Source organism: Ornithorhynchus anatinus, chromosome 2 (assembly GCF_004115215.2).
Source record: "Ornithorhynchus anatinus isolate Pmale09 chromosome 2, mOrnAna1.pri.v4, whole genome shotgun sequence".
Lineage (NCBI taxonomy): Eukaryota > Metazoa > Chordata > Mammalia > Monotremata > Ornithorhynchidae > Ornithorhynchus > Ornithorhynchus anatinus.
In genome coordinates this window covers 53,337,051-53,362,816 of record NC_041729.1, presented here as the reverse complement: position 1 = coordinate 53,362,816, position 25,766 = coordinate 53,337,051, and the positions used below count along the sequence as shown (strand labels likewise).

At 43.6% G+C, this 25,766-nt stretch overlaps 1 protein-coding gene and 1 non-coding gene across 3 annotated transcripts in view; both read right to left on the bottom strand.

The window, feature by feature from the left end:
- Window positions 1-25,766, bottom strand: part of GRIN2A (glutamate ionotropic receptor NMDA type subunit 2A) — a 325,890-nt gene that overhangs the window by 32,416 nt on the left and 267,708 nt on the right. For both annotated transcript variants that reach the window (XM_029058261.2, XM_039911125.1), the window contains 2 exons: window positions 23,209-23,438; window positions 11,686-11,846 (listed from right to left, as the gene is read on the bottom strand). In XM_029058261.2, the coding sequence (XP_028914094.1) occupies window positions 11,686-11,846; window positions 23,209-23,438 (391 nt within the window). The remainder of the gene's footprint in view (window positions 1-11,685; window positions 11,847-23,208; window positions 23,439-25,766) is intronic.
- LOC114809590 lies at window positions 13,272-13,409 on the bottom strand. Its single transcript, XR_003757366.1, has one exon. It is a non-coding gene; the product is annotated as a small nucleolar RNA SNORA7 (small nucleolar RNA).

The window sequence follows — 25,766 nt, the reverse complement described above, 5'->3', positions numbered from 1 at the left end:
GGGGTATCATCCCTCTGCCCACAGGGAACTCACAGTCTAGAGTGAGAGACAGATCTTAAAATAAATTCTAGATGGGGGATGGGAGATCTTAGGGAGATAATATTAATAATTACGGTATTTGTTAAGTGTCTACTATGTGCCAAAGACTGTTCTAAGCACTCAGGTAGATACAAGGTAATCAGATCAGACACAGTCCCTGTCCCACATGAGGCTCACAGTCTTAATCCCCATTTTACAGATGAGGGAACTGAGGCTCAGAGAAGTGAATCGACTTGCCCAAGGTCACACAGCAGGCAAGTGGCGGAGCCGGGATTAGAACCAAGGTCCTTCCGACTCCCAGGCCCGTGGTCTATCCACTAGGCCATGCTGCTTCATCCTAGCCCCATCCTACCTTATCTCACTGATCTCCCTCTAAAACCCAACCCACAGACTTCACTCCTTTAACACCATCCTACTCGCTGTACATCCATCTCGCCTGCCTATCTGTCAACACCTTGCCCACATCCTCCCTCTGACCTGGAACTCACTTCCCCCTCATATCCGACAGATCACCTCTCTCCCCATTTTCGAAGCCCTTCTAAAATCACACCTCCTAAAGACCAGGTCCTCATTTTTTTCATTCTCCGTCCCCATTTTCAACGCCCTCCTAAAATCACGCCTCCTCCAAAACGAGGCCCTCATTTGTCCCATTCTCCCTCCTTTCCAAGTTGCCAATGTACTTGGATCTGTATCCCTTAATAACTAGATATTCACCCCACTCTCACTTAAATACTTAAGTACATCTCGTACATCCCGTCTCTGCCACTTGTCTGTGTGGCCTTGGGCAAGTCACTTCACTTCTCTGTACCTCAGTTACCTCATCTGTAAAATGGGGATTAAGACTGAGAGCCCGATGCAGGACAGGGACTGCATCTGATCTGATTACTTTGTATCTACCCAAGTGCTGATTAGTAGTTGATTCATTGCTCGTTGTGGGCAGGGAATGTGTCTGTTATATTGTTCTATTGTTCTCTCTCAAGTGCTTAGTACAGTGCTGTGCATACAGTAAGTGCTCAATAAATTCGATTGACAAAATAAAGAAACTGTTGGCATCCTGAAGTGCCAGAGACTTGGTTTCCAAGCTGGATGAACCTTCAACCCTTGGCAGGCCTCCAAGCTGCTCAGTGAGTTCACAATCAGCCAAGGGTTCTGCTTCCTCGCTTCCTATAATAATAATAATGATGATGATATTTATTAAGCATTTACTATGTGCCAGGCACTTGATACAAGCAAATCAAGTTGGACACAGTCCCTGGCCCATTTAGGGCTCATAGTCTCAACTCCCATTTTACAGATGAGGTAACTGAGGCACAGAGAAGTGAAGTGACTTGCCCAGGGTCACAAAGCAGACAAGTGGCAGAGGAGGGATCAGAACCCATGACCTTCTGACTCCCAAGCCTATTCTCTATCCACTATGCCATACTGCTTCCTACCCTCACCAATCCCGTGAGATAAAGAGGAAAAATCACCAGTCCGTAGACATGCATGAGGGTTGCAGGGAAGGGGAGAGCGGGACTTCTGTCTCAGTTCCCAAATAAGCAGGAGGATTCCATGGTCCACCACCCCATGCTGGGAAACAGCAAGGCCTAGACAGAAGGAATATGGGGCTGTTGCTATTGACTGGCTGAAAATGATCCCTTAGAGTTCTCTTTTTCTGTCATTCTTGCATCAGTAAGGAGAGACAAAGCCTATTCTGCATCTTAAATGTCTCTCACTGGCACACTGGACTCCGACTTGGCAGAATGAAAGATTCAGGCCTTCTCACGTAGTATTCATCCCACCTTCAACTTCAAAGCACTTATCCACATATCCATTATGAATGTAAATATCCATATTCTTCTAGTCTGTAAGTTCGCTGTGGGCGGGGAATGTGTCTGTTATTGTTATATCGAACTGTCTCAAGCGCTTAGTACAGTGCTTTGTACACAGTAAGCGCTCGATAAATATGATTGAATGAATGAATGAATCCATTATTTGCTTATTTATATTGTCTGTCTCCCAGTCTAGACTGTAAGTTCATTGTGGGCAGGGAACGTGTCTGCCAATTCTGCTGAATTGTACACTCCCAAGCTCTTAGTATAGTGCTCTGCACACAGTGAGTGCTCAATAATTACCACTTGATTGATTGATCAAGAGTCGGCTGAACTCGGCTGTACTGTTCGTGTTAAGAAGGATTGTAGGTTTCCAGCTCGGAACTTTCCTTTTCATTCTCATCGGGTTTTTTTCCCATGTTTTAGGTCCCTCTCCTGGAGTCTTGGTGCATTTAAAGGCTAATTATATAGCTGAGGTTAATTATTCATTCATTAACATTCAAGAAGTCATTAGCAAGGCACCTTTTCTTCCGCTGACTTGTTTTGTTGAATTAATGAAAGCTGAATCTTTTTGTGTTGGAAGCTTTGCCGAAATCATTCCCCAAAATTGTACAAGGATCTTCGTGGTAATTCTGCCATGTTTAAAGTGGGGGAGGGGGTCAGAGCTCCCCAAGAAAGGAGAACTCATTTAGTCAACGTGAGGTCTATTTACCAGAAATAGCCGCTTTCTGTCAATCTGCTTGGATGTCATTTCAGAAGCAGCAGCAGCAGCAAGTCGTACTAATAAGCATCAATTAATGGGACAAGTGCACCATGGGACTCTGTTAATAGGGGCATAGTTCACAGACCTAAAAAACCTGAACATTAGTATTGAATGACAACGCCGAAGGGCTCGGTTAGGCAGAGAAACCTCGATGGTAGCCAGGAGATTTCGTTCCCTCTGGCTCAGTGGCTATTCTAGTGGCCTGATGGGTTCTAATCCTGGCTCCGCCACTGGTCTAATGTGTGTGACCTTGGGCAAGTCACTTCACTTCCCTCTGCCTCAGTTATCTCATCTGCGAAGTGGGGGATCGAGAGTGTGAGCCCCTTGTGGGACAGGGATTGTGTCCAACCTGATTTGCTTGTATACACCCCAGAGCTTAGTACAATGCCTGGCACACAGTAACCGCATGAGAAATAGCACAGTTATTATTATTAATATTATTATTACTACTGAAAGCATGATCGTGCCTTCCAAGTGTCTCGAACTCGCAACTACGAGTACTAATGGCCAAGGGGAGAACTGGCTTTGCTAATGGAAGAAGATGGGGGAAGGCAGTCCGAGGGAGATCAGAAAGCAGGGAGTCTCAAGTGCCTGGGTTCTAAGTCTGACTCTCCCAGGGCCTGACTTCGGTGCTCTGCCCAAGCTTCAAACGGTTCGTCTTAACCATGAGCCAGCACAAACCTTTGTTCTCAGCTTCCAAACAGAACTCTCCGCTCCCAATTCAGGGAGGAGTTTGCAAGAGAAATGCACAAACTGGGAGTTTAATTCCATGAGGAAATTAGCATCTGAATCGATGGAAATTCATTTTAATTTTTATTCTCTCCACAGAGTTGGGGACCTGCCAGCATATCTTCTTGCTTACAGAATGGAATGTAATTCTCTTCCCGAGCATTTGCAGCCTTTAAACTGGCTTGCCTCTGGACCTTTATTTTCCCTGACTTCCCAGGAAGGGTAGGGACAGAGTTTGTCTCTGAGTCCCTTTCCCTCTGAGGTAACCCTCCCCCTCGCCCTCCCGGTCTCCCCATCTGCTGGCTTTCTCTCATCTTTACCCAGGAGGAGAAGTGTAGAAAATTAAAAATGTCTCTGGCCAGTTAAAATGTAAACTGACAAATAAAAAACAAGCAATAAAGGATCTTCACATAAACAAGGCAAAGGAAGACAACAGAAGGAAAACAATCCCTGCATGGTGGGATTACACTGGCCGTGAATTCACAAACAGGAAATGTTGTCCCTTTGGCTGCTTCTGGAAATAATATCATCCAAATGGACTTGGGAAGTTGGACTGACTCTGCTGCTGATCATGGCAGCCGGAAAAATAAAAACCTATCGGAGATTGGGACTGAATATTTGGATCTGGGTCATCTATCGTGAAAATAAACCTGTGTCTAAAGCCAAGTCCTTCTTTCTCTCTTCTCCTTCCCTCCTAGGGAATCTACACCCCAGGGGAGTGAGAAAGAGCTTGGATCTGTTCAGCTTCTTGATTCTGCTGGCACTGCAAGCCACTGCATAGGTCGTTTTCAGCAGTGAGATGATGAAGATACCCTCAGACTAAACCACACTGCTTCCCACCCTGCCAGACATACAGAGGCAAACCCGAAGGCAAGATGAAGAAGTATCACGGATTCCAACAGTCTTAATGGCGCCACTGATATCTGACTCGAAAACCAGCTATTGTTAGGGGAATTTGTTACTAGTTTCCTGTGCCACACTTCAGCACAATGAGCTTGAATGGGTGAAAACAGAAGAATTTTCCTAGAGATACTGTGACATCTTACAGATCTCTTCGTTGGACTGAGAGTGTTGGCCCAGTGGCGCTCACGTCTCACGGGTGGCGGTTGGGTGAGGGACAGAATTAGGGAGTGGAAAAGCCTGAATTGTAGGCAGCTCTGCTGCTCCTAGGAGTTCCAGATAGCAACGTAGGCCAGAATAATGTTAATTCATTCAATCGTATTTATTGAGCGCTCACTGCATGCAATGTCGTGTGGCTCTTAAAATGCTTGTCCTGTTCGCTTGGAGTAATCTCTGCTACTAGCAATAATAATGGAGGGTATTTTAAAGGTCTTATGTCTATTTATTGTCATTTTGTACTCTCTCGAGTGCTTAATGTAGAGCTTTGTATTCAGTAAGTGCTCAATAAATACGCTTCAATGAACAAATGCCAAATACAGTGGTGGATGCAGAACAGTCAGATCAGTCCCAGACAGGGCTCACAATCTAAGAGGGAGAACAGGTATCTTAACCTAATCTTATGGATGAGGAAACTGAGGCACAGAGAAATCAGGTGACTTGCCCAAGGTCACACAGCAGACAAGTGACAAAACTGGAATTAGAACCCAAGTCTTCTGCTTCCAGGCCTGGGTTCTTTCCACTAGGCCATGCTGCTCTGTTACCATTAATGTGGAGTTTAATGTTAAATTGTCCCATGTAGATTAGAGCCAAAAATAGAATTTTCTCCTGGACTGATTCCTCCTCAAGTAAAAGAAGGGTTTTTTTTGTTTAATGAATGCTTCCAAACTCCAAGTACAGTATTCCTGTACAGAGAAGCAGTGTAGCTCAGTGGAAAGAGCACGAGCTTGGGAGTCAGAGGTCATGGGTTCTAATCCCGGATCTGCCACTTGGCAGCTGTATCACTGTGGGCAAATCACTTAACTTCTCTGGGCCTCAGTTACCTCATCTGTAAAATGAGGATTAAGACTGTGAGCCTCACGTGGGACAATCTGATTACCCTGTAACTACCCTAGTGCTTAGAACAGTGCTCTGCACATAGTAAGCGCTCAACAAATATCAACATCATCATTATTATTATTATTCCATACACAGCAGTGATCGATAGATAGTGATTTCCAATCTTGATCTTTCTTCTTCTCTGCAGTCTTGCATATCCTCCTACCTTCAGGATATCTCTACTTGGATGTCTCATTGACAACTCAAACAACACATTCAAAACAGAACTCCACAGCATCTCACACAAATCCTCCCCTCCGAATGACTTTCCCTTCTCTGTAGACTGTACCACCACACTCCCTGACTCACAACTATGTAACCTTGGCCTTATCCTTGACTCATCTCTTTCATTCAATACACGTATTCAATCAATGACCAAATTCTGTCAGTTCAACATCAATAAAATCCACCCATTCCTATCCATCCATAATGCTTCCACGTTCATCTAAGCACTTATCCTATCCTGGCTTGACTATTCTATCAGCCTCCTTGCCGATCTCCCTGCTTCCTGTCTCTCCCCACTTCAATCCATATGTCACTCTGCTTCCCGGATCATTTTTCTAAAAAATTGTTCAGTCCAATGTTTTCCCACTACTCAAGAGCCTCCAGTGGTTGGCCATCTTTCTCTGCAACTGACAGGAACTCCTCAACTTTGGATTTAAAGCATTCAATCAGCTTGCCCCCTCCTACCTTACTGCTCTCCCAGTACAACCCAGCCCACACAATCCACTCCTCTAATGCCAACCAACTCACTGTACCTCTGTCTCATCTATCTCACTGCTGGCTTCTCGCCCACATCCTGCCTCTGACCTGGAATTCCCTCCCTCTTCATATCCGGTGGACGAGCACTCTCCCCACCTTCAAAGCCTTTTTAATAGCACAAGAAGCAGCACTGCCTAGTGGATAGAGCACAGGCTGGGAGTCGGAAGAACCTCGGTTCTAATCCCTAGTCTGCCACTTGCCTGCTGTGACCTTTGGCCGGTCACTTCACTTCTCTGTGCCTCAGTTACCTCATTTGTAAAATGGAGATTAAGGCTGTGAGCCCTTTGTGGGACATGGACTGTGTCCAACCTGATTACTTGGTATCTACCCCAGTGCTTCGAAAGGTGCCTGGCACATAGTAAGCATTTAACAAACACTTTTTTTTTTTAAAGAGGCCTTCCTGGGCTAGGCCCTCACTTCCTCATCTCCCACTCCCTTCTGCATCACCCTTGAACTTGGATTTGTATCCTTTATTGACCCTACTCTCAGCCCCCCAGCACAGTGTGGCTCAGTGGAAAAGAGCCTGGGCTTCGGAGTCAGAGGTCATGAGTTCGACTCCCGGCTCTGCCACTTGTCAGCTGTGTGACTGTGGGCAAGTCACTTAACATCTCTGTGCCTCAGTTACCTCATCTGTAAAATGGGGATTAACTGTGAGCCTCACGTCGGACAACCTCATTACCCTGTATTTACCCCAGCGCTTAGAACAGTGCTCCGCACATAGTAAGCGCTTAACAAATACCAACATTATTATTATTATGTACATATCTGTAATTCATTCATTTATATTCATGTCTGTTTCCCCCTCTAGACTCTAAACTCCTTGTGGACAGGGAATGTGTCTATCAATTCTGCTATATTGTACTCTCCCAAGAGCTTAGTACTGTGTTCTGCACAAACTAAGTGCTCAATAAATATGACTGATTGATTGATGATGGGGAAACTATCCTCAAAAATAAGCTTGGCCTGTATAGCTACAGGTAGGTGTCAGAATAAGTACAGTCTTAAAGGTAATTCAACAGTCTGGATAAGTTCCACATTAACCACTGAAGAGATGAATCCACCCAAATTCATCTGACAAACTGCAAAGAAAACTAGAACAAAGCAAGCCAAGTGAAACAGCCCAGCTAGCTTCTAACCCCGGAGTCATTAGATAATACAGTGACGACAATAGAAATTATCTGGGCCAAGTGAGGGACATGAGGAATTGCAGGCCTGAAGCTTACACTGTAACCTGGCAACTTTTAATAACTCTAGCTAACTTTTGGCTGAAATAAATCAAAGAGAAGCAATGTGACGTCAGGTCTTGCAATCGTCTGACTCTCTGGGTCCTGGCGATGACCCCATCCTCTGTTGGTTTGAAATATCTCTTCTGTGTTTCTGATATGAACCGACCGGTGTTGCGTTTGACACTCAGTCCACTGACAGAAGAGGTATTTGGGGTACCCTGCAATCCATGCCAACTCGTCGGCAAAGCTGCTGTTCACTATTTTATCCGAAGCCCTTGGGTTATCACCACGCCCTGCAGCCGGATCCCCCATGAAGGGTATATTTTAGGAGACTAATGAAATTCCAGAATAGCTTTCAGCCTAGGTGACCCATTATAGTATCTGGAAAGTTCAACAAGCAGAGTAAGTCGGAAGGTAAAGCCCGCCGTAGATTTCCCGTTTTCCTGATGGTGCTGTCTTAGTTTGCTTTGCTGACAAACAAAACTGGCAACAGAAAGTAATTGCAGGGGTGACCTCAGCCTCTGGGGCTCAGGGAGATAATCAGTCAATCAATCGTATTTATTTTGTGCTTACTGTGTGAAGGGCACTGTTCTAAGTGCTTGGGAGAGTACAGCACAAAAATATAAATGGTCTGATCCCTGTCCACAAAGAGTTTACAGTCTAGGGATAAGAAGCACATTTTCCAGTACCAGTATGCCTGCTATCATGCACTAGTTGCCCATCTGAAAATCACCACATTGCCAAAATATGTTGTGCCAACCTTAGTTTCAACGTGAAGCAGTATAGCCTAGTGGATAGATCCCAGGCTTGGGAGCCTGAAAGACTTGGGTTCTAATCCCGGCTCTACCATTCATCTGCTGTGTGAAGTAAATTCACTTCTCTTAGAACAGTGCTTGACCCATAGTAAGCACTTAACAAATACCACAATCATTATTACTTTTAAATGATTATTATTATTATTATTACTTTCACCTCCACTGCATTTTTCAAATCATACCAGTCTACTGTGGTAGACTTTAACTATAATAATGTTGGTATTTGTTAAGCGCTTACTATGTGCAGAGCACTGTTCTAAGCGCTGGGGTAGACATAGGGAAATCAGGTTGTCCCTCATGGGGCTCACAGTCTTAATCCCCATTTTACAGATGAGGTAACTGAGACCTAGAGAAGTTAACTGACTTGCCCACAGTCACACAGCTGACAAGTGGCAGAGCCGGCATTCGAACTCATGACCTCTGACTCCAAAGCCCGTGCTCTTTCCACTGAGCCACGCTGCTTCTCTAACTATTTCAAGAGGGTTTTCTATGTCTCTCGTTTCTCTCCTTCCATCACCACAGTCTCATATCCTTGCAGTATCCAAGAGCACTGAGGGGGAAATAGAGTGGAGTTCTGGATCTCATTTCTTACAGGTGAATAACTAATGTATTTTTTGGACTTATGAAAAATCATTATTTTATCAGCTGACATAAGCTCCACCTCTATACTGTTGGCTTTCGAGCTTAGCGTTTAGAAGTATTCCCTGGGCCTGGAACACTTCTCCTTTGGGTATATAAGCAACGCCTTCCACCCAGGAGGAAGTCAATATGCACTGCTAAAGGGGAAAGTCATGATGGCACTGATGGTGCTTTTGATGTGCTTAGACAGTGCTTGACACATAGTAAGTGCTTAACAAATACCATTAAAAAAAAATAAGTGCTCATGAATCCCCTCAGCAGTTTTCAGCAGACGAGAAGTTCAGTCAAAGACCCGGGTAATTGGCCCACTGCTCCACACATGTGGCAGTCGACGGGGCACCAGTCAAGAGCTCCTCTGAGTGCTCGAGCTGGTTGGGGAGGGAGATTCAGAGGCTTAAGTGAAAAATAGAAGATAGAGCTCTGCAGCTCAGAAAAGATTCAAGATTGGAATGAGGCAAACTAGCAGACCGTAAACAAAACCAGGTCCCACGGGCCTGAGACTTAGGGGGGAAATCTTCCCAGGGTTTCCCCTCCTTCACCATTCAGTAGTGGGGGTGACATTTAAGGTCAATTTCATTCATTCAATCGTATTGAGTGTTTACTGTGTGCAGAGCACTATAATAATAATAATAATAATAATAGTGATGATGGTATTTGTTAAGTGCTTACTATATGTCAAGCATTGTTCTATGTGCCGTGATAGATACAAGGTTATCAGGTTGTCCCACGTGGGGCTCAGAGTCTTAATCCCCATTTACAGATGAGATAACTGAGGCACAGAGAAGGTAAGTGACTCGCCCGAAGTCACACAGTTGACAGGTGGCAGAGTCAGGATTAGAACCCACAGCGTCTGACTCCCAAGCCTGTGCTCTTTCCACTAAGCCATGCTGCTTTTGTACTAAGCGCTTGGGAAAGTACAGTACAACAATAAACAGTGACATTCCCTGCCCACAGTTTCAGCCTCCTGTGCTTTCAGTGACTGGCGTAAGTGTGACAACCCAGACCAGGCTGCACAAGAAGACCAAGTATCGAGCAAAGCGGCCATCTGCTTAAGCTTGTCGAGATGGATGAAGCAATTAAATGAGGTTTCCAGAAAACATTTGGTTCAATCCACAGCAGGAAAAGGGCCCTATTACTCTATCCCTTATTCTTTGCCCTTTAATAACAGTGCTTCAGGAAAGCACACACACACACATACACACACACAATATCTCTGGAGGTATAAAGCAAGCAGATGGAACTATAACACCCCTCCATAAAAGATAGAGGCCCAGAGGAGACAGCTCAATTCTACCCCTTTGTCCTCATCTGAAAGGGTTCACAGCAACAAACACCCTGCTCTCCGGTTTGGACTTCCTTCCACTCAAAATGCTAGCTCTCAACCCTGCAGCAATCTGCTTCATTGAATAAAAGCCTCGCTAATGTAAATCTGCCACTTGGAAAAATAAGAAAAAATAAAGCTGGCTGCATGAATATGGAGTGAATAGGGTCTTTACTGTTACAAGAGAGTTTCCTTGACTAGCGTTTTCATCCCATTAGAGAGGCCCTCAAATCCTTGGAAGAGAAACTCATTCCAGGAAACATTGAGAAATCTGACCATTGGTAAGTGATGTACGTAACCCCTCCAACCATAAGAGCACCTAATCCAAGGCTCGTGCTGAACAGCACAGGGTGACCAGTAGGAGTCTGAACTCTTTATTAAGCTGTAAGGCAAATATAATATTAGGAAACCTCCAGGTATGCCGTTGGGTGAAGTTGATTCAGGAACAGTTTGAGCAATAAACAGATCAAGGAAACTCTGGAATCTCTCTAGGTGGGACAATAGGGCAGGTACAATCACAAGATAATAATAATAATAATGTTGGTATTTGTTAAGCGCTTACTATGTGCAGAGCGCTGTTCTAAGCACTGGGGTAGATACAGGGTAATCAGGTTGTCCCACGTGAGGCTCACAGTTAATCCCCATTTTACAGATGAGGTAACTGAGGCACAGAGAGGTGAAGTGACTTGCCCACAGTCACACAGCTGACAAGTGGCAGAGCCGGGAGTCGAGCCCATGATCCTTGACTCTGAAGCCCAGGCTCTTTCCACTGAGCCATGCTGCACAAGACCAATACTTAAACTAGACTGGGTCTACCAAATCTGTTACACTGTACTCTCCCAAGCACTTAGTAGAGTGTACTGCATACAGCATGCAATCAATAAATACAACTGATTGATTGACTGACTGATTAATCTCGTCTCTCAGCTTGGTGAAGAGAGGAATCTATGTTGCAGTATCTTTCAGCTCAACCTTGCAGATCGCCACCGACCTGACGACAGTAGCAATTCCTGACTGGCCAAGAGTAATGCATGTTTACTACATTTTGGAAATTTTCTGTGTGGTACAATCTTGGAAAATTTATTCTGGAGAATTTTGGGGCAAATATGAAGCCTAAGTGGAAAAAAAAGAGCAGCTCATACTTTGCTGAGAAACGTGAGAAAGTTTCTGAGAAGCAGTGTGACCCGGTGGAAAGAGCATGGGACAGGGAGTCAGAGGATCTGGGTTCTAGTCCCGGCTCTGCCACTTGTCTGCTGTGTGACCTTGGACAAATCACTTCACTTCTCTATGCCTTAGTTACCTCATTTGTAAAATGAGGATTAAGACTGTGAGCCTCATGTGTGATGTGGACTGTGTCCAACCTAATTAGCTTGTATCTTCCCCAGGGCTTAGAACAGTGACTGGCACATAGTGAGTCAAAAAAAACCATAAAAAAAACTAACCAGCCTCTCAGAAGCCTCTTGGGATCTCAGGATCCCTCTCCCAAAAGCAGGAGAACATGGACACGAAGCATGCTATCAAGTTGGGTATCACTCATTCTTGACTCCTTTATCGGTGAGAAGAAAGAAAAAACAAAAGTTCTTACCCAGTTTTCAAGCTGACCAAGGCATCCTCTACCCCTTTCTGGTTGAATTTGGTCATGTACTGATGCATGTAAGGGTAGTTGTTCCTGATGTTCCTCTCGGTGCTGCCATTGGGCACTGTGCCAAATCGAAACGGCGGTGAATAGTCATGAGGCTTTTGGAACTAGGGAGGAAGGGAAGAAAGAGCGGCCGTTAGCTCCCAAATCCTGAAGGCATATGCATCTCCATGGGGAAAAGGGAAATCCAAGGGCGAGAGGTAGAACATGGGGGGAAAAAGGAAATCCAAGGGTGAGGAGTAGATGATGGGGAAAAGGGGAATCCAAAGGTGAAAGGTAGAACCCATCACTAAGGCTGAGGTCCAACTGAAGAATTCTGCAACCGAAAGATTTCTGGAAACTATCTGTAAGGTTGGACTAATTTTCATGGCACTGAATGAACAAGCAACGCTCTATGAGGTAACATCAGTAGGGCGTTCCAGAGTCAGAGTGCTTAGGCTCCATATGAGTGGGTCTGGGTCAAAACTTCCTGTTTCCCCCCATCAAAAAGGGATGTACCCTGGTGGGGCTGAGGAAACTGATAAAGCCATTGATTGCAATGGGGAGGAACTCAAGAGAGCAAATTCCAGAGCTTTCCAGTCCTTTTAGAATGCAAGTCATTAAACAGCAGCAGAATCCCACTTCTCAGAGTCAACACTTTCCATTTCTAACTGGGGCAAATAGGGATGCACCAAAACTAAGAGAAGGGAGGCAAAGGACTGCATGGAGGAGAGTGAATGGGTACAGAATGGGGGCACAGGAGTGCACTCCCAAAGGACAGAAGGAGGCAAGGAAAAATCCATCTGTTCATTGAGCACCAATGGTAATAATAATAATAACTGTGGTATTCGTTAAGCTGTTATTTTGTGCCAGGCACTGTACTAAGCACTGGGGTAGGTAACAAGGTAAGTGAGTTGGGCACAGCCCCTGTTCCACACAGGGCTCACAGTCCTAATCCCCATTTTACAGATGAGGTAACTGGTGCACACAGATGTTAGGTGACTTGCCCTAATCATGCAGCAGACAAGTGGCAGACCTTGGATTAGAACCCAGGTCCTCCTGACTTCCAGGCCCGTGCTTTTTCCACTAAGTCATGCTGCTTCTCTAGAATCGTAGTAGGTGGTTGGTAGAGTACAGTAGATTAAAAAAAAAAATACTACCTGCCCTCACACATTTTACAATCTGAGAAGACAGATACAAAGTGATTTACACTTAAGAGGAAAAGAGAATGGTAGGACGGGTAGGTGCCTAAATATTAGACTGTAATAGGTTCCAAAGGCCTATGAATGGCTGTGCATATGTGAGAGATTGAGGGAGACAAGACCTTGTCATGCCTTATGCTGTTGAGTCATCTCTGACCCATAGCGACTCTATGACAACATCTCTCCCAAAACGCCCCACTCTCCATCTGCAATCGTTCTGGTAGTGGATCCATAGAGCTTTCTTGGTCAAAATACAGAAGTGGTTTACCAGTGCCTTCTTCCGACAGTAAACTTGAGTCTCCTCCCTCAACTCTCTCCTGTGCCACTGCTGCCTGGCACGGGTGAATTTTGACTTGTAGCAGATTGCCTTCCACTCTCTAGCCACTGGTCTTGCTAGGAATGGAACGGATAGGCCTCTGCTTGACTCTCCCTCCCGTATCTGAGACTGGTAGAGTACTGGAAACTCTCCAGGTGTGATCCCGAGAGGGGACATCAATACCTTGGGGGAGGAAAATTAATCTGAGGAGGGTTCCTGGTGGCATTTCAAAAGGACGCTCCACACTGTAGACTGTAAGCTCGATGTGGGCAGGGATCATGTCAACTCTATTGTATTGTACTTTCCAAGCACTTAGTGCAATGCTCTGAACACAGCAAGTGCTCAATAAATGTCATTGACTGTTTGATTGATTGATTGACTTTCAAGATGAGGAGCATTCCAGCCTGTGGATGTGAAGAATGAGGGAGTTTCACGCAATAGGGGCAAGGGGCTGGCAGATCAAAGGTGAGAGTGTTAAAGTGTGATAAGATGCGCTTGGGAGAAGCATAGAGTTTAGAGGGCAAGGATGGGAGTAGAGGGTGAATAAGGGCAGATAAATTAAGGAGTGAGTTGGTAAAAGTTTCCTGAAGCCAGTGATGATGTTTATGGCACTTGTTAAGTGTTAACTATGAGCCAAACACTTTTCTAAACAATGGGGTAGATGTATAATCAGGTTGGACGCAGTCCTCATCCCACAAAAGGCTCACACTCTTAACTCTATTTTACAGATGAGGTAACTGTGGCCCAGAGAAGTGAAGTGAAATGCCCAAGGTCACACCGCAGACAGATGGCCGACATGGGATTAGAACCCAGGTCCTTCTGACTCACAGGCCCGTGCTCTATTCACTAGGCCATGCTGAAGCCAATAGTCAAATGTTCTGCTAGATATAGAGAAAAATGATAGGCACTGGAAGATTTTGTGGAGAGGAATGATGTGGGCAGAATGACAGTTTAAGAAGATGCTCCAAATGTCAGAAATGTAGTATAGACTGAAGAGAGGAGAATTTAAAGCCAGGGAGACCAGTGAGATTGATAAAAGAATCCAACTGGGAGGTGATCAGAGCTTAAGTGAGGGTAATAATAATAATAATAATCATACTTGTTAAGCACTTACTATGTGCCAAACAATGTTTTAAGTGCTGGGGTAGATACAAGTTAATCAGGTTGGACACAGTCCCTGTCCCACATGGGGCTCGCATTTTTAACCCCATTTTACAGATGAAGTAACTGAGACACAGAGTACCTTGCCAGAAGTCACGCAGCAGAAATGTGGCAGAGCCCAATTTAGAACCCAGACCTTCTGACTCCCAGACCCAAGCTCTCTCCACTAACCCAGGCTGCTTCTCATGGACACTTGGTGGACAGGAATGGGAAAATACTGTGAAGACAAAACTAGCAGCACTTAGTGACAGACTGAATGTGAGAATTAAAGAACCGCGACAAGTCGAAGGTGACTCCAAGATTGCAGACTTCTAAGACGTGGAGATTGGCGTTGTCTATATGTAAGCATTTTTATGCCTGTCTCCCTCCATTAGAATGAAAGCTTCCCTGTGAGCAGGGGATGGGACTCAGGCTTCAGCTGTACTTTCCTAAGTGCTTAGTACAGTTCACTGCACCAAGCAGATGCTCAAAAAATGCCACTATTATTATTGTTGTCAACAAATATGGGGAGCTAAGGAGGAATAGCAGGATTAAGAGAAAAGATGAGGGGTTCAGTTTCAGACAAATTGAGCTTGAGCACCAACACACAGCTGGGTGGAAGGACAACATCAATGCTTGGGGTGTCGCAGGAAACACACAACCAAAACCAATCCACAGTATTAAAATGTCCAGGCTTTGCCCTGGTTGCAAACTATTTCTCATTTAGCTAAAACCCACCAAGTTCAAAAGAACATCAGTAAAATCTGTGCAAATATGTGTAAATATTTGTCTCTCTGCCTCCCCCATTAGACTGTAAGCTCCTTGAGGGTACTTACTGAATGTGCTGAGAGTGTGAACAGCACTGTATTAAACACTTGGGAGAGTACAATACAATAGAGTTGGTAGATAAGATCCCTGCCCTCAGGGAGTTAGCATGACCCTTTCTTCATCTGTGTCTATTCAAGTACACAGCACAGGGCTTTGGCACTCAGTATTCATTCATATATTCAATCATACTTATTGAGCGTTTACTGTGTGCCGTGCACTGTACTAAGCGCTTGGAAAGTACAATTCAGCAATAAAGAGAGACAATCCCACACACACCGGGGTGCTCAATAAACACCACTGTGGTTCAAGGCCACCTTGCCTACTTTTGAGGGAGTGTGGAGCAAAGCAAGGTCATTTAACTAAGAACAATCTCAGGTAAGAAGGAATTAACAGAGCAGAAGTCCCAGAGGTAAACAACAAACAGAGAAATTGCGAAAAGGCCAAGCTGTCTGGTGTGGGAGGGGGTTTAAGGAAATGTAAGTTTAAGGAACCCATGAAAGCATTTCGGCCTAAAAAACTGAAAACACCATGCTTTTAACAATCTACACTTGGCTTCAAGGTTAATTAAAATTTTCGGTGGAAATTAATTTCCACTCGACGAGTTGTGCTGTTAACTAATGAGGAGCTAGTTTAATTTTAGAAAGAGCCCTTCATTGAGGGAGAGTGCTGTCACTCTAAATAGAGTTTAGAACTTCTCAGAGGAATCAAAATTTTAATCTATTTTTCATTAGACCATCAAAAGAAGATGGTAGAGTTGAAAAATAGCCAGGGTTGTTTTTTTATAGAGAAATGGGTGGGGACGTAAAAGGGAGAGATAAAAGAATTCAGCCTTAATTCAAAACTAAAGTGCTGCTCTTTGGCCAAAGAAATAGGCCATACCATAAAGCTATAAATATTACAATAGTATACGCCAGGTGTAAACCAAAAAAGATGGACTGAACTCGGACAACTAGTGGACACACAAAACATTTGACTACGCCCAAAATAGAAGCACGAAGAGCACAAAATCCATCATCTGTTAAAACACTTTATTACAGTAGGGTCTAGCATTGGCTTTAAGGCACTTAATAACAACACTAATAATAATGGTATTTGTTAAGCACTTACTATGTGCCAGGTACTGTCCTAAGTGCCCCTGAAATTAACCTTACTGATCTCCTACTTCAACCCAACCCATATACTCCACTACTCTTAACACTGACCTATTCTATGTACCTCAACCTCATCTATCTTGCTTTCTACTATTTTCCCATGTTTTCCCTCTGGCCTGGAATTCTCTCCCCCCACCCCTTTTTCATACATGACTGTCCATCCCTCTCCTCATCTTCAAAACCCTCCTAAAATCACATCTTCTCCAAGAAGCCTTCCCAAAGTAAGCCATTTCTTTCCCTTATCCACCCTCCCATCTGTTAACTATGCACTTGGCCGTGTACACATCATGTAAATGTTATACTCTACTATTTCCTCTCTCCCTAATAATAATGATGATGATGGTATTTGTTAAGTGCTTACTACACGTCAAGCACTGTTCTAAGCGCTGGGATAGGTAGAAGGTAATTATGTTGTCCCACATGGGGCTCACAGTCTTAATTTCCCATTTTACAGATGAGGTAACTGAGGCCCAGAGAAGTTAAGTGGCTTGCCCAAGGTCACACAGGAGGCAAATGGTGGAGCCGGGATTAGAAACCACATTCCTTAATCTATATTCAAGTCTCTCTCCTTTCGTAGACTGTGGGCAGGGATTACATCTACCAACTGAGTTACGTTGTACTTACCCAAATGCTTAGTACAGTGCTCTGCACCCACATAAAAGCTAAATAAATACCATTATTGATTGACTGGGGCTAGGAGTCCAAGACTGGTTTCAGTCCTCGGTTGCACTTGGATGGGCAGGGTGACTCAATGGAAAGAGCCCGGGCTTGGGAGTCAGAGATCATGTGTCCGAATCCCAGCTCTGCCACTCGTCAGCTGTGTGACTGTGGGCAAGTCACTTAACTTCTCTGTGCCTCAGTTACCTCATCTGTACAATGGGGATTAACTGTGAACCTCATGTGGGACACCCTGATTACCCTGTATCTACTCCAGTGCTTAGAACAGTGCTCTGCACATAGTAAGTGCTTAACAAATACCAACATTATTATTTTTATTATGAGAGTATGCATTAGGTTGTAAGTTCCCTGAGGGAAGAATCCTGTCTTACAGAATTACACTCTCTCAAGTGCTTAGTAGAGTGCTCTGCACACAATAAGTATTCAATAAAGCCTTATTAAGGTCACACCTCCTCTAAGAGGTCTTCCTGGTTTAAATCCTCTTTTCCCTGGCTCCCTCTCCCTTCTGTGTCATCTATGCTCTTAGATCTGTGGCCTTTGGGCTTTTGATATTTGCCCCAACCTCAACTGCATAGCACTTACATATATATTTATAACATATATTAAACATTACTCATTTATATTAATATCTATCTCCCCCTCTAGACTCTAAGCTCATAGTGAGCAGGGAACATGTCTACCAGAACGTGTTGTACTCCCCCAAGCCCTTATAACAGTGCTTTGCACACATTAATTGCATAACAAATACCACTTATGATTGATGATGATGATGATAATGAATACCATTGATTAGTTGATTGGATATGTCTGTACTTAGTCACCCACTGTTTGACGGTATACAAAGTCTTTTATACAATTGTTCTTCATGTTCGAAGAAGACACCACTGTAAATCACTTATGAATGCATGTGTGGTTAAAAAGGATAATTCAGGGCACATAGTTCTGGCCACATTGTATACATAAGTATACATAAGTATACAATGTGAAGATAAGTATACAATGAGAAGATGGAAAAGCAGCGTGGCTCAATGGCAAGAGCCCGGGCTTGGGAGTCAGAGATCATGGGTTCGAATCCCCACTCTGCCACTTGTCAGCTGTGTGACTGTGGGCAAGTCACTTAACTTCTCTGTGCCTCAGTTACCTCATCTGTAAAACGGGAATTAACTGTGAGCCTCAGGTGGGACAACCTGATTACCCTGTATCTACCCCAGCGCTTAGAACAGTGCTCTGCACATAGTAAGTGCTTAACAAATACCAACATTATTATTATTAAGTAGGCTGTATCTTGGTAATAATAATGATAATTGTGGTATTTGTTAAGCATTTAAGATGTGCCTAGCCTTGTACTAAGTGCTAAGGTAGATACAAGATAATCAGGTCCCACACAGGCCTCACAGTTTAAGTAGGAGCTGTGGTTATAATTCTATTTATTATGATGTGCATATATCTATAAATATATTTACTTGCATTGATGCCATTGATACATCCAGGAGAACTCTCACTAGGATCTTGCCATTAATGGAGATACCTTAAGCTCTATGCAATTACTGCCATTTGACCTTTTGCTATTCTTCTTGAACATGGTGATGATCTCTGAGATACCGTGACACTTTCTCAGTGGCCCATCTCTTAAGAAAAAAAATCTGTGCAAGTGTTCAAGCAGGGTGACCCCTCTTTCACATCTCAGCAGGTTATGACAACAGTGAAATGTTCTCACCATCTTTGTGGGATTCCTTTTCCGTCTGGATTGAGACCAGAAGCAACTTTTTCACAATCCAGTGATACCGTGCTGGCCTGAACAGGGCCATGTAATGTCTCTAGCAACGTGTAGAAATTTTTGGTTTTGTGGATATCTACAAGACTCTGGATTTCTTCTGTCGTTGACAATTTACCATCTATGTGCGTGTTCCTTAATTTGATTATGTTTTCTTATACGTGGGACAACCTGATGACCCTGTATCTACCCCAGCGCTTAGAACAGTGCTCTGCCCATAGTAAGCACTTAACAAATACCAACATTATTATTATAATCATCTAAGAACACCTTTAAAAGGCAGCATCTGGGAACACTGCAATCCTCACCAATCCATGCGTCATTCTGCTGCCTGGATCATTTTTCTAAAAATGTATTCTGTGCACAACTCCCTATTCCTCAAAACCCTCGATTAGCACACGGTAAGGACTCAATAAATGACCCTGAATGACTGAGTGATTGATTGGACCCTCTTCTTTTGAGGCACCGTGGATCATTGATTTTTGCTTGTTTGTTTTGTGTAATTACTGCAATCTTATTCCTGGCAAACTTTCTAAGTGGGGGTCACAGGACATGACTGCTGAGAGCCAGATGAGATGATCAGTGCAAGCAAATAGTTTTTTTTCTTTGTTTGTTTTTTGCTTTTTTGGAATTTGTTAAGCTCTTACTATGTGCCAGGCATTGTACTAAGCCCTGGGGTGGATACAAGCGAATCAGGTTGGACACAGTCCCTGTCCCACATGGGGCGCACAGTCTTAATCCCCAGATGAGGTAAGTGAGGCACAGAAAAATTAAGTGACTTGCCCAAGGACACACAGTAGACAAGTGGCAGAGAAGGGATTGGAACCCAGGTCCTTCTGACTTCCATTGCCCGTGCTCTATCCACCAGGCCATGCTGCTTCTTGTACAACAAGGAAGATGCCAAAAAACCCCAGAGCCACCAAGCAAACACACACAGCAGCAGAGATCTCCACGTCTTGTGTGTTGCTCCCAGTTAGCACTTTCCAAAATCTGCAGGATCCGCTGCTTTGAAAGATCGAGAGTATACAAGTGTTCCAACTGCAATGGCTTGCCCCAAGTTTATGTCTTCAGAAGAAAGTGCTAATAAAGTCAAAACTTCTAAAATACTGCATGCAATTTAAATTTCCTGCAAACACACTTTATTACCCAGGTATTCATGGAGAAAACCTCTTGGGTACCGTATTAAAATAAATTGAGTCGATATAGATTTTTAGTTTGCAGGCGTTCCTAGCACATATACTATTAATCTTGCAGTAGCATTCCATTTATTTACTCCAAGAATTCAACTGTTGGTTTAAGAGTATCAAACACTTAATTAAAAGATCTATCTGCTTTCTTATAGGAACTGTGAGCTCTGAAGCAAATCTGTGTCTCACTGCAATCCATAGAGTTTCACTAGGTGTTTTCAAGTTGTAGCAGGTCAGACAAATTAGTAACAGATTTAATGAGTTTTCCCAATAACTATGACATTATTCACACCTACGACCTAATGACATTCAGAAAAAGAGCACAGAACTTTCTCCTACTGTGAAATATGAAGGAACAAAGAAAGGAAGGATTACTTCTAATGTAATCCTTTTTAATCAAATTCTAAGCAGCATGGCCTAGTGGATAGAACACCGGCCCGGGAGTCAGAAAGGATTGGGTTCAAATCCCAGCTCTGCCACTTGTCTGCTGTGTGACCTTGGGCAAGTCACTTCACTTCTCTGTGCCTCAGTTACTTCATCTGTAAAATGGGATTTAAAACTGTGAGCCTTATGTAGGACTTGGACAGTGTCTAATTGGATCACTTTGTATCTACCCCAGCACTTAGAAAAGTGCCTAGCACATAGTAAGCACTTAACAAATATCATAAAACACTGTATGCCAGTGACAATTGGAATTTTGCCAAGTTTACCCTTCCCGCTCCATAACTGTAAATCTTTGCTATAGTAAGTTATGCAGCTGATGAGCATATTATGGTTGAATTTGTGTCCTAAAATTCAATACGCTATGGCAATTTAATTTCTTTCCTTTCTTCCTCTGTAAATAAGCTTGGTTAGAGCTTAAGCACTTTACATTAATCCTCATAACACTTCAGTGAGAAAGACAGTAGGTAAAAGGCATTATTCCCATTTGGTAGACATGGAAAACAAGTGAAAAGGAGGGAGTCTTCAGGATTGGTGCAAGATCTCTTAGATGTCACATCGATGGGGTACTGAGACAAGAGGGGACACAAGCAGGGAATACAAAATGGAGTTGGGCAAGGTTTCCTGTTCAGGCCTTCCTGCTCGAGCTTGCTGTATCACTGAAACCTGGAGGTAGACGAAACCCACCCCAAATAAGGAAGATCACCCCATGCCCGAGACACCGCTCCTGTGGCAAAAAAGGACCAATCCAGAAACGCCCGCATTGCCGAAGAAGAGAGGAACTGCGGCAACGCGCAACTATAAAAGGCTGCCCCGCCCAAATGGTGGGGCATCTCATTCCCTTAAGGAGAGGTTGCCCCCCGGGAACGTTACCCCCTTTTTGGCTTATTTGGCTTACTCTGGATCCCCAAATAAAGCCTTTTGCCTTGTTCTTCTCGAGTGTTGGGTCAATTCTTTGACCGCCCGCGACCTTGCGATCTTGGGCAAAACGCTTCACTCTGCCACCATCAACATCTACACAGACAAAGTGGAGGGATGAGGGATTTTCTAGGGAATTGGGGCCTGCGTAGGGAGAGCCAACTGGGATGTTTCAGCCAAAAAAAAAAAGTGTTATTCCCCCCCAAAATAAGAGGGATTCTGGCCTGAATAATAGTGATATTTGTGGCTCCGATGACCGGCGTAGATGGGGGAGGGGATGTCAGGAACAGAGAAGAGAGTGAACCCAATCATGTAGCTGTGGTGGTGACCTCTGTCCAAGTCATGGCTGGGAAAAGGTCATTTGGGCCTTAAGCACTGTTTTCTTTGAAAAGCTATCCAGAATCTGATTTCATAGCAAAGGAGACCAAATGCTGGGTAATTCAGTTTACATGATCTTCTGAAAGTGGCCAATTCAAGCTGCAGAGTGAACTCTGTCAACATCATGACTGGGAAGAGGTCATATGGGCCTTAAGTATTGTTTTCCTTTAAACGCTATCCAGAATCCGATTTCGGAGCAAAAGAAGCCTAAACCCTATGTATCCCAGTTTACACAAACCTTTGAGAATGGACAATTCAAGCTGTAGTGGTGGACTCTGTGAGGATCATCACCGGGAGAAGGTTGTTTGGGCCTTAAGTATTGTTTTCTTTTAAAAACTATGCAGAATCTGATTTCAGAGCAAAGGAGACTGAACTAGAGAAGCAGCATGGCCTATTGGATAGAGTATGGGCTTGGGAGTCAGAAGGATCTGGGTTTTAATTCCGGTTCCACCTCATGTCTGCTGGGTGACCTTGGGTAAGTTACTTAACTTCTCTCACCTCAGTCCCCTCATATGTAAAATGGGAATTGACTTTGAGCCCCTTTGGGACATGGACTGTGTCCAACCTGATTAGCTTGTATCTACCTCAGGGCGTAGAACAGTGTTGGATATGCAGTAAGTGCTTAACAAATACTATTATTATTATCATTACTATTGTCATTATTATTATTATTAATAATAATAATAATAATAATAAATGGTGAACATCCCAGTTTACATAATCCTGTAGAGAATAGCCAATTTAATTGGGTGAAGCAGCCTGTGTGCTGAGAGCAGAGTCTTTGACTAGTTTGTTATTACTACTGCTCCCAATTCATGGCAGAGAAACAGGCCGCTTGTTGGACAGGCTCATCAATTCATTCATTCAATCGTATTTATTGAGCGCCTACTATGTGTAGAGTACTGCACTAAGCACTTGGGAGAGTACAATACAATATAATAATAAACAGACTCATTCCCTACCCACAACAACCTTACAGCCTAGAGGACAAGGCAATCCAGAATTATATTCACAAAGTTCTACATTTATCCTAAATAGGAGATGTCTAAGAACCGTGGAAAGAAAGAACATCGATTTTTTTGAAATGTGGTGTTGGAGAAGGCTTTTGTAAATTCCATAGACTGCCTGAAAAACAAACAAATGGATTTTGGAGCAAAATAAACGAAAGTGGTCTTTGGAAGGCCAAATGACTCGACTTAAATTGGCATATTTTAGACACATAATCAGGAGGACTCATTCTCTGGAGAAGACACTAATGCTGGGAAAAGTCCAGGGAAAATGTGGAAGAGGCAAATCAGGAGTTAGATGGAGACCATAACAAAGATAACAGAAGAACCGTTAGAGAGGTTGCGAATTATGGCAGAGGACAGGTCATTCTGGAGAAAGTATATCCATGGAGTCGTTATTAATCGGAAACGACTCGAGGGCACTGAATAATAATAATGAGAAGAAGCTTGGACCGCACCAGAAAGCTTACCTTTTTATCGCTCAGCCCGGTCACCTGGTCCACAAATTCTTCTTGAATCATGAAGGCAGCCAGGTTGGCAGTGTAACTAGCCAGGAAAATGACCGCAAAGAAGGCCCACACTGATACCATGATTTTGCTGGTGGTCCCTTTGGGATTCTGAACGGGCACAGAATTATTGAAGACCAAGCCCCAGAGTAGCCACACAGCTTTGCCAATGGTAAAGGAAGGTCCATGGGGATCTGAAATGCCAGAGAACAAGCTGTTAGGTTGGCCTGCCCTCAGAGAGAACTAAGATGATATAAAGTGTGCTGTTAACAATTCTGCCTTAATAGAATTCAAGGCTGGCCATTGATCCAACAGCCAAAATGATCCACAAGTTCTTTGCAATCAGTACTCGGGCTTAAGCAGTCATTTTTTCCCTATTTAAAAAAAAAAGAAAGAAAGAAAACTCTGCCTTCAGTGTGAATTCTATCCACGTTTCTACTATAAAGGAAAGAGAAAGCAGATATGCAAAGTCTAAGCTGACGTGCAGGTAGCGCTATGACCTGATTTAATGACGGATTTATTTTTCATTTGAGAAAAACCAATCTTCTTAATAAACTCAGAGCAAGGGTTTCTTCATCAAATTCCTGTTGGAGAGTTTCTCCCATTATTATTCTAACTCGCTGTCATTTAGAGAATAGCTCAGCTGGGCTCATATTTGGTATGTTAATCCACATATTCCTTATTCTTCCTATCAATCAGGCTCAGATGCCTGATGCACAGGATGGGGGATTAAAACCTGAGTTAAATGGAGGCTACATTAAAGAGTGGAAAAATACAGTTTAACTTCTTTCATTCTGAAGCTAGAACACATGTGGATTCAGCTGTGTTGGCAACACTATATATTTACTTGTTCCTTTTCTGTTCCCTTCAACTGTTCCCTTCGGAGAAATTTGAATACATATAGGCTCAGCGGTTTGAAAATGTTTACAACCTATGACCCTTTGGAGAACTTTCTTGATTCCTTTCTGCCACATATCAACTTTTCACGTCATCGAACAAACAAAAAAGCAGAGGATATCCAGGTTATTCAATCAGATTCAATTCATTCAATAGAATTATTGAGCGCTTACTGTGTGCAGAGCACTGTACTAAGTGCTTGGTAGAGACAAATGCCAGGAGGTCATGGGGTGGGAGTTGGGAAGAGGATTGAAGGAAGGGGGAAAAAATCATTTTGGTTCCACCAAGTGATTACTGGGATGGAAGGCTGGGAAACATGGTGTTAATGGTATTCATGGAGAAAAATATGAACAAGGGACTCAGGATAGGTTATGTGATTGACTGGCATGAAGAAGGATATGAGAGAAGGCAGACGGTGGGAAGTGGGAGAGTATGGGATGAAGAAGCAGCTCTAGGCAGGTGGTATGTTTAGTTCCAGATGCTGAGGAAGGGCCAAATGAGAAGCAGAACGGCCTAATGAACAGAGCCCGGGTCTGGGAGTCAGAAGGAGCTGGGTTCTAATCCCCTCTCTGCAACTCGTCTGAGGTGTGACCCTGGGCAAGTCACTTCATTTCTCTGGACCTCAGTTCCCTCATCTGGAAAATTGGGATTGAGACTGTGAGCCCTATGTGGGACAGGGACTGTGTCCAAACTGATTATCTTGTATGTACCCCAGAGCTTAGAACAGTGCCTGGCACATAGTAAGTGCTTAACAAAGACCATTATTTTTATTATTATATTATTACCAATAATAATAAAATGGAGCTGGGACTCCCTCGTACTTGGATTGAGAGCCACATGTGGGAAGCTCATTGTGGATAGGGAATGTCACCGTTTACTGCTGTACCGTACTTTCCCAAGCTCTTAGGATAGTGCTCTGCACACAGTAAGCGTTCAATAAATATGATTGAATGAATGAATAAATAGGAACTGTGCCCACCTGATTAGCTTTTATCTACCCCAGTGCTTAGAACAGTGATTGGCACATAGTAAGTGCCCAACAAATACCATAAAAAAAAGAAGACTAGGCTATCTAGCACCATGACCAAGCAGCTGTTCAGAGCTTAGCTTCTCTGGCTCCTGAAACTCTCCCTCTCCCTAACCCCTTTAGCACCCACAATTAGAGGTTTTAAATCCTAAACGAAGAAACACTGATAATGTCAAATATTGAACACAATATTTTGGAGGAAAACAGACTGTAAAAGGAATTTTTTAAAGCAGCAAACTCTTCTATTAGTTTTGCTCAGGAATCAATTTATGTCCTTGCTTCATGAAAAACCCTCCTTTGACTGGAGGTTAATTGTTTTGTCATTTAAGTAAATGAATTAGGGTGGGGAGGGTGGGGGGGAAAGCCTGCTTTGGCTGGCAAAATAAGCAGGATGCAGTAAACTAAGCCCCTGAAACTGCAGGCTTGTCATCAGCAGTTGATCTAATAGTCTGAATGAAATGCATTTTCTGAATGCTGAAGACAAAAATAAGTGTGTGAAGAACAATGAATAGGATCACTTGGGTTGCTGGTCCCTCAGAATTGGCAGGGCAGGGAGGGGGAGAAGGGGGTCCAGAAAACCATGCCCGCTGACCCAAGC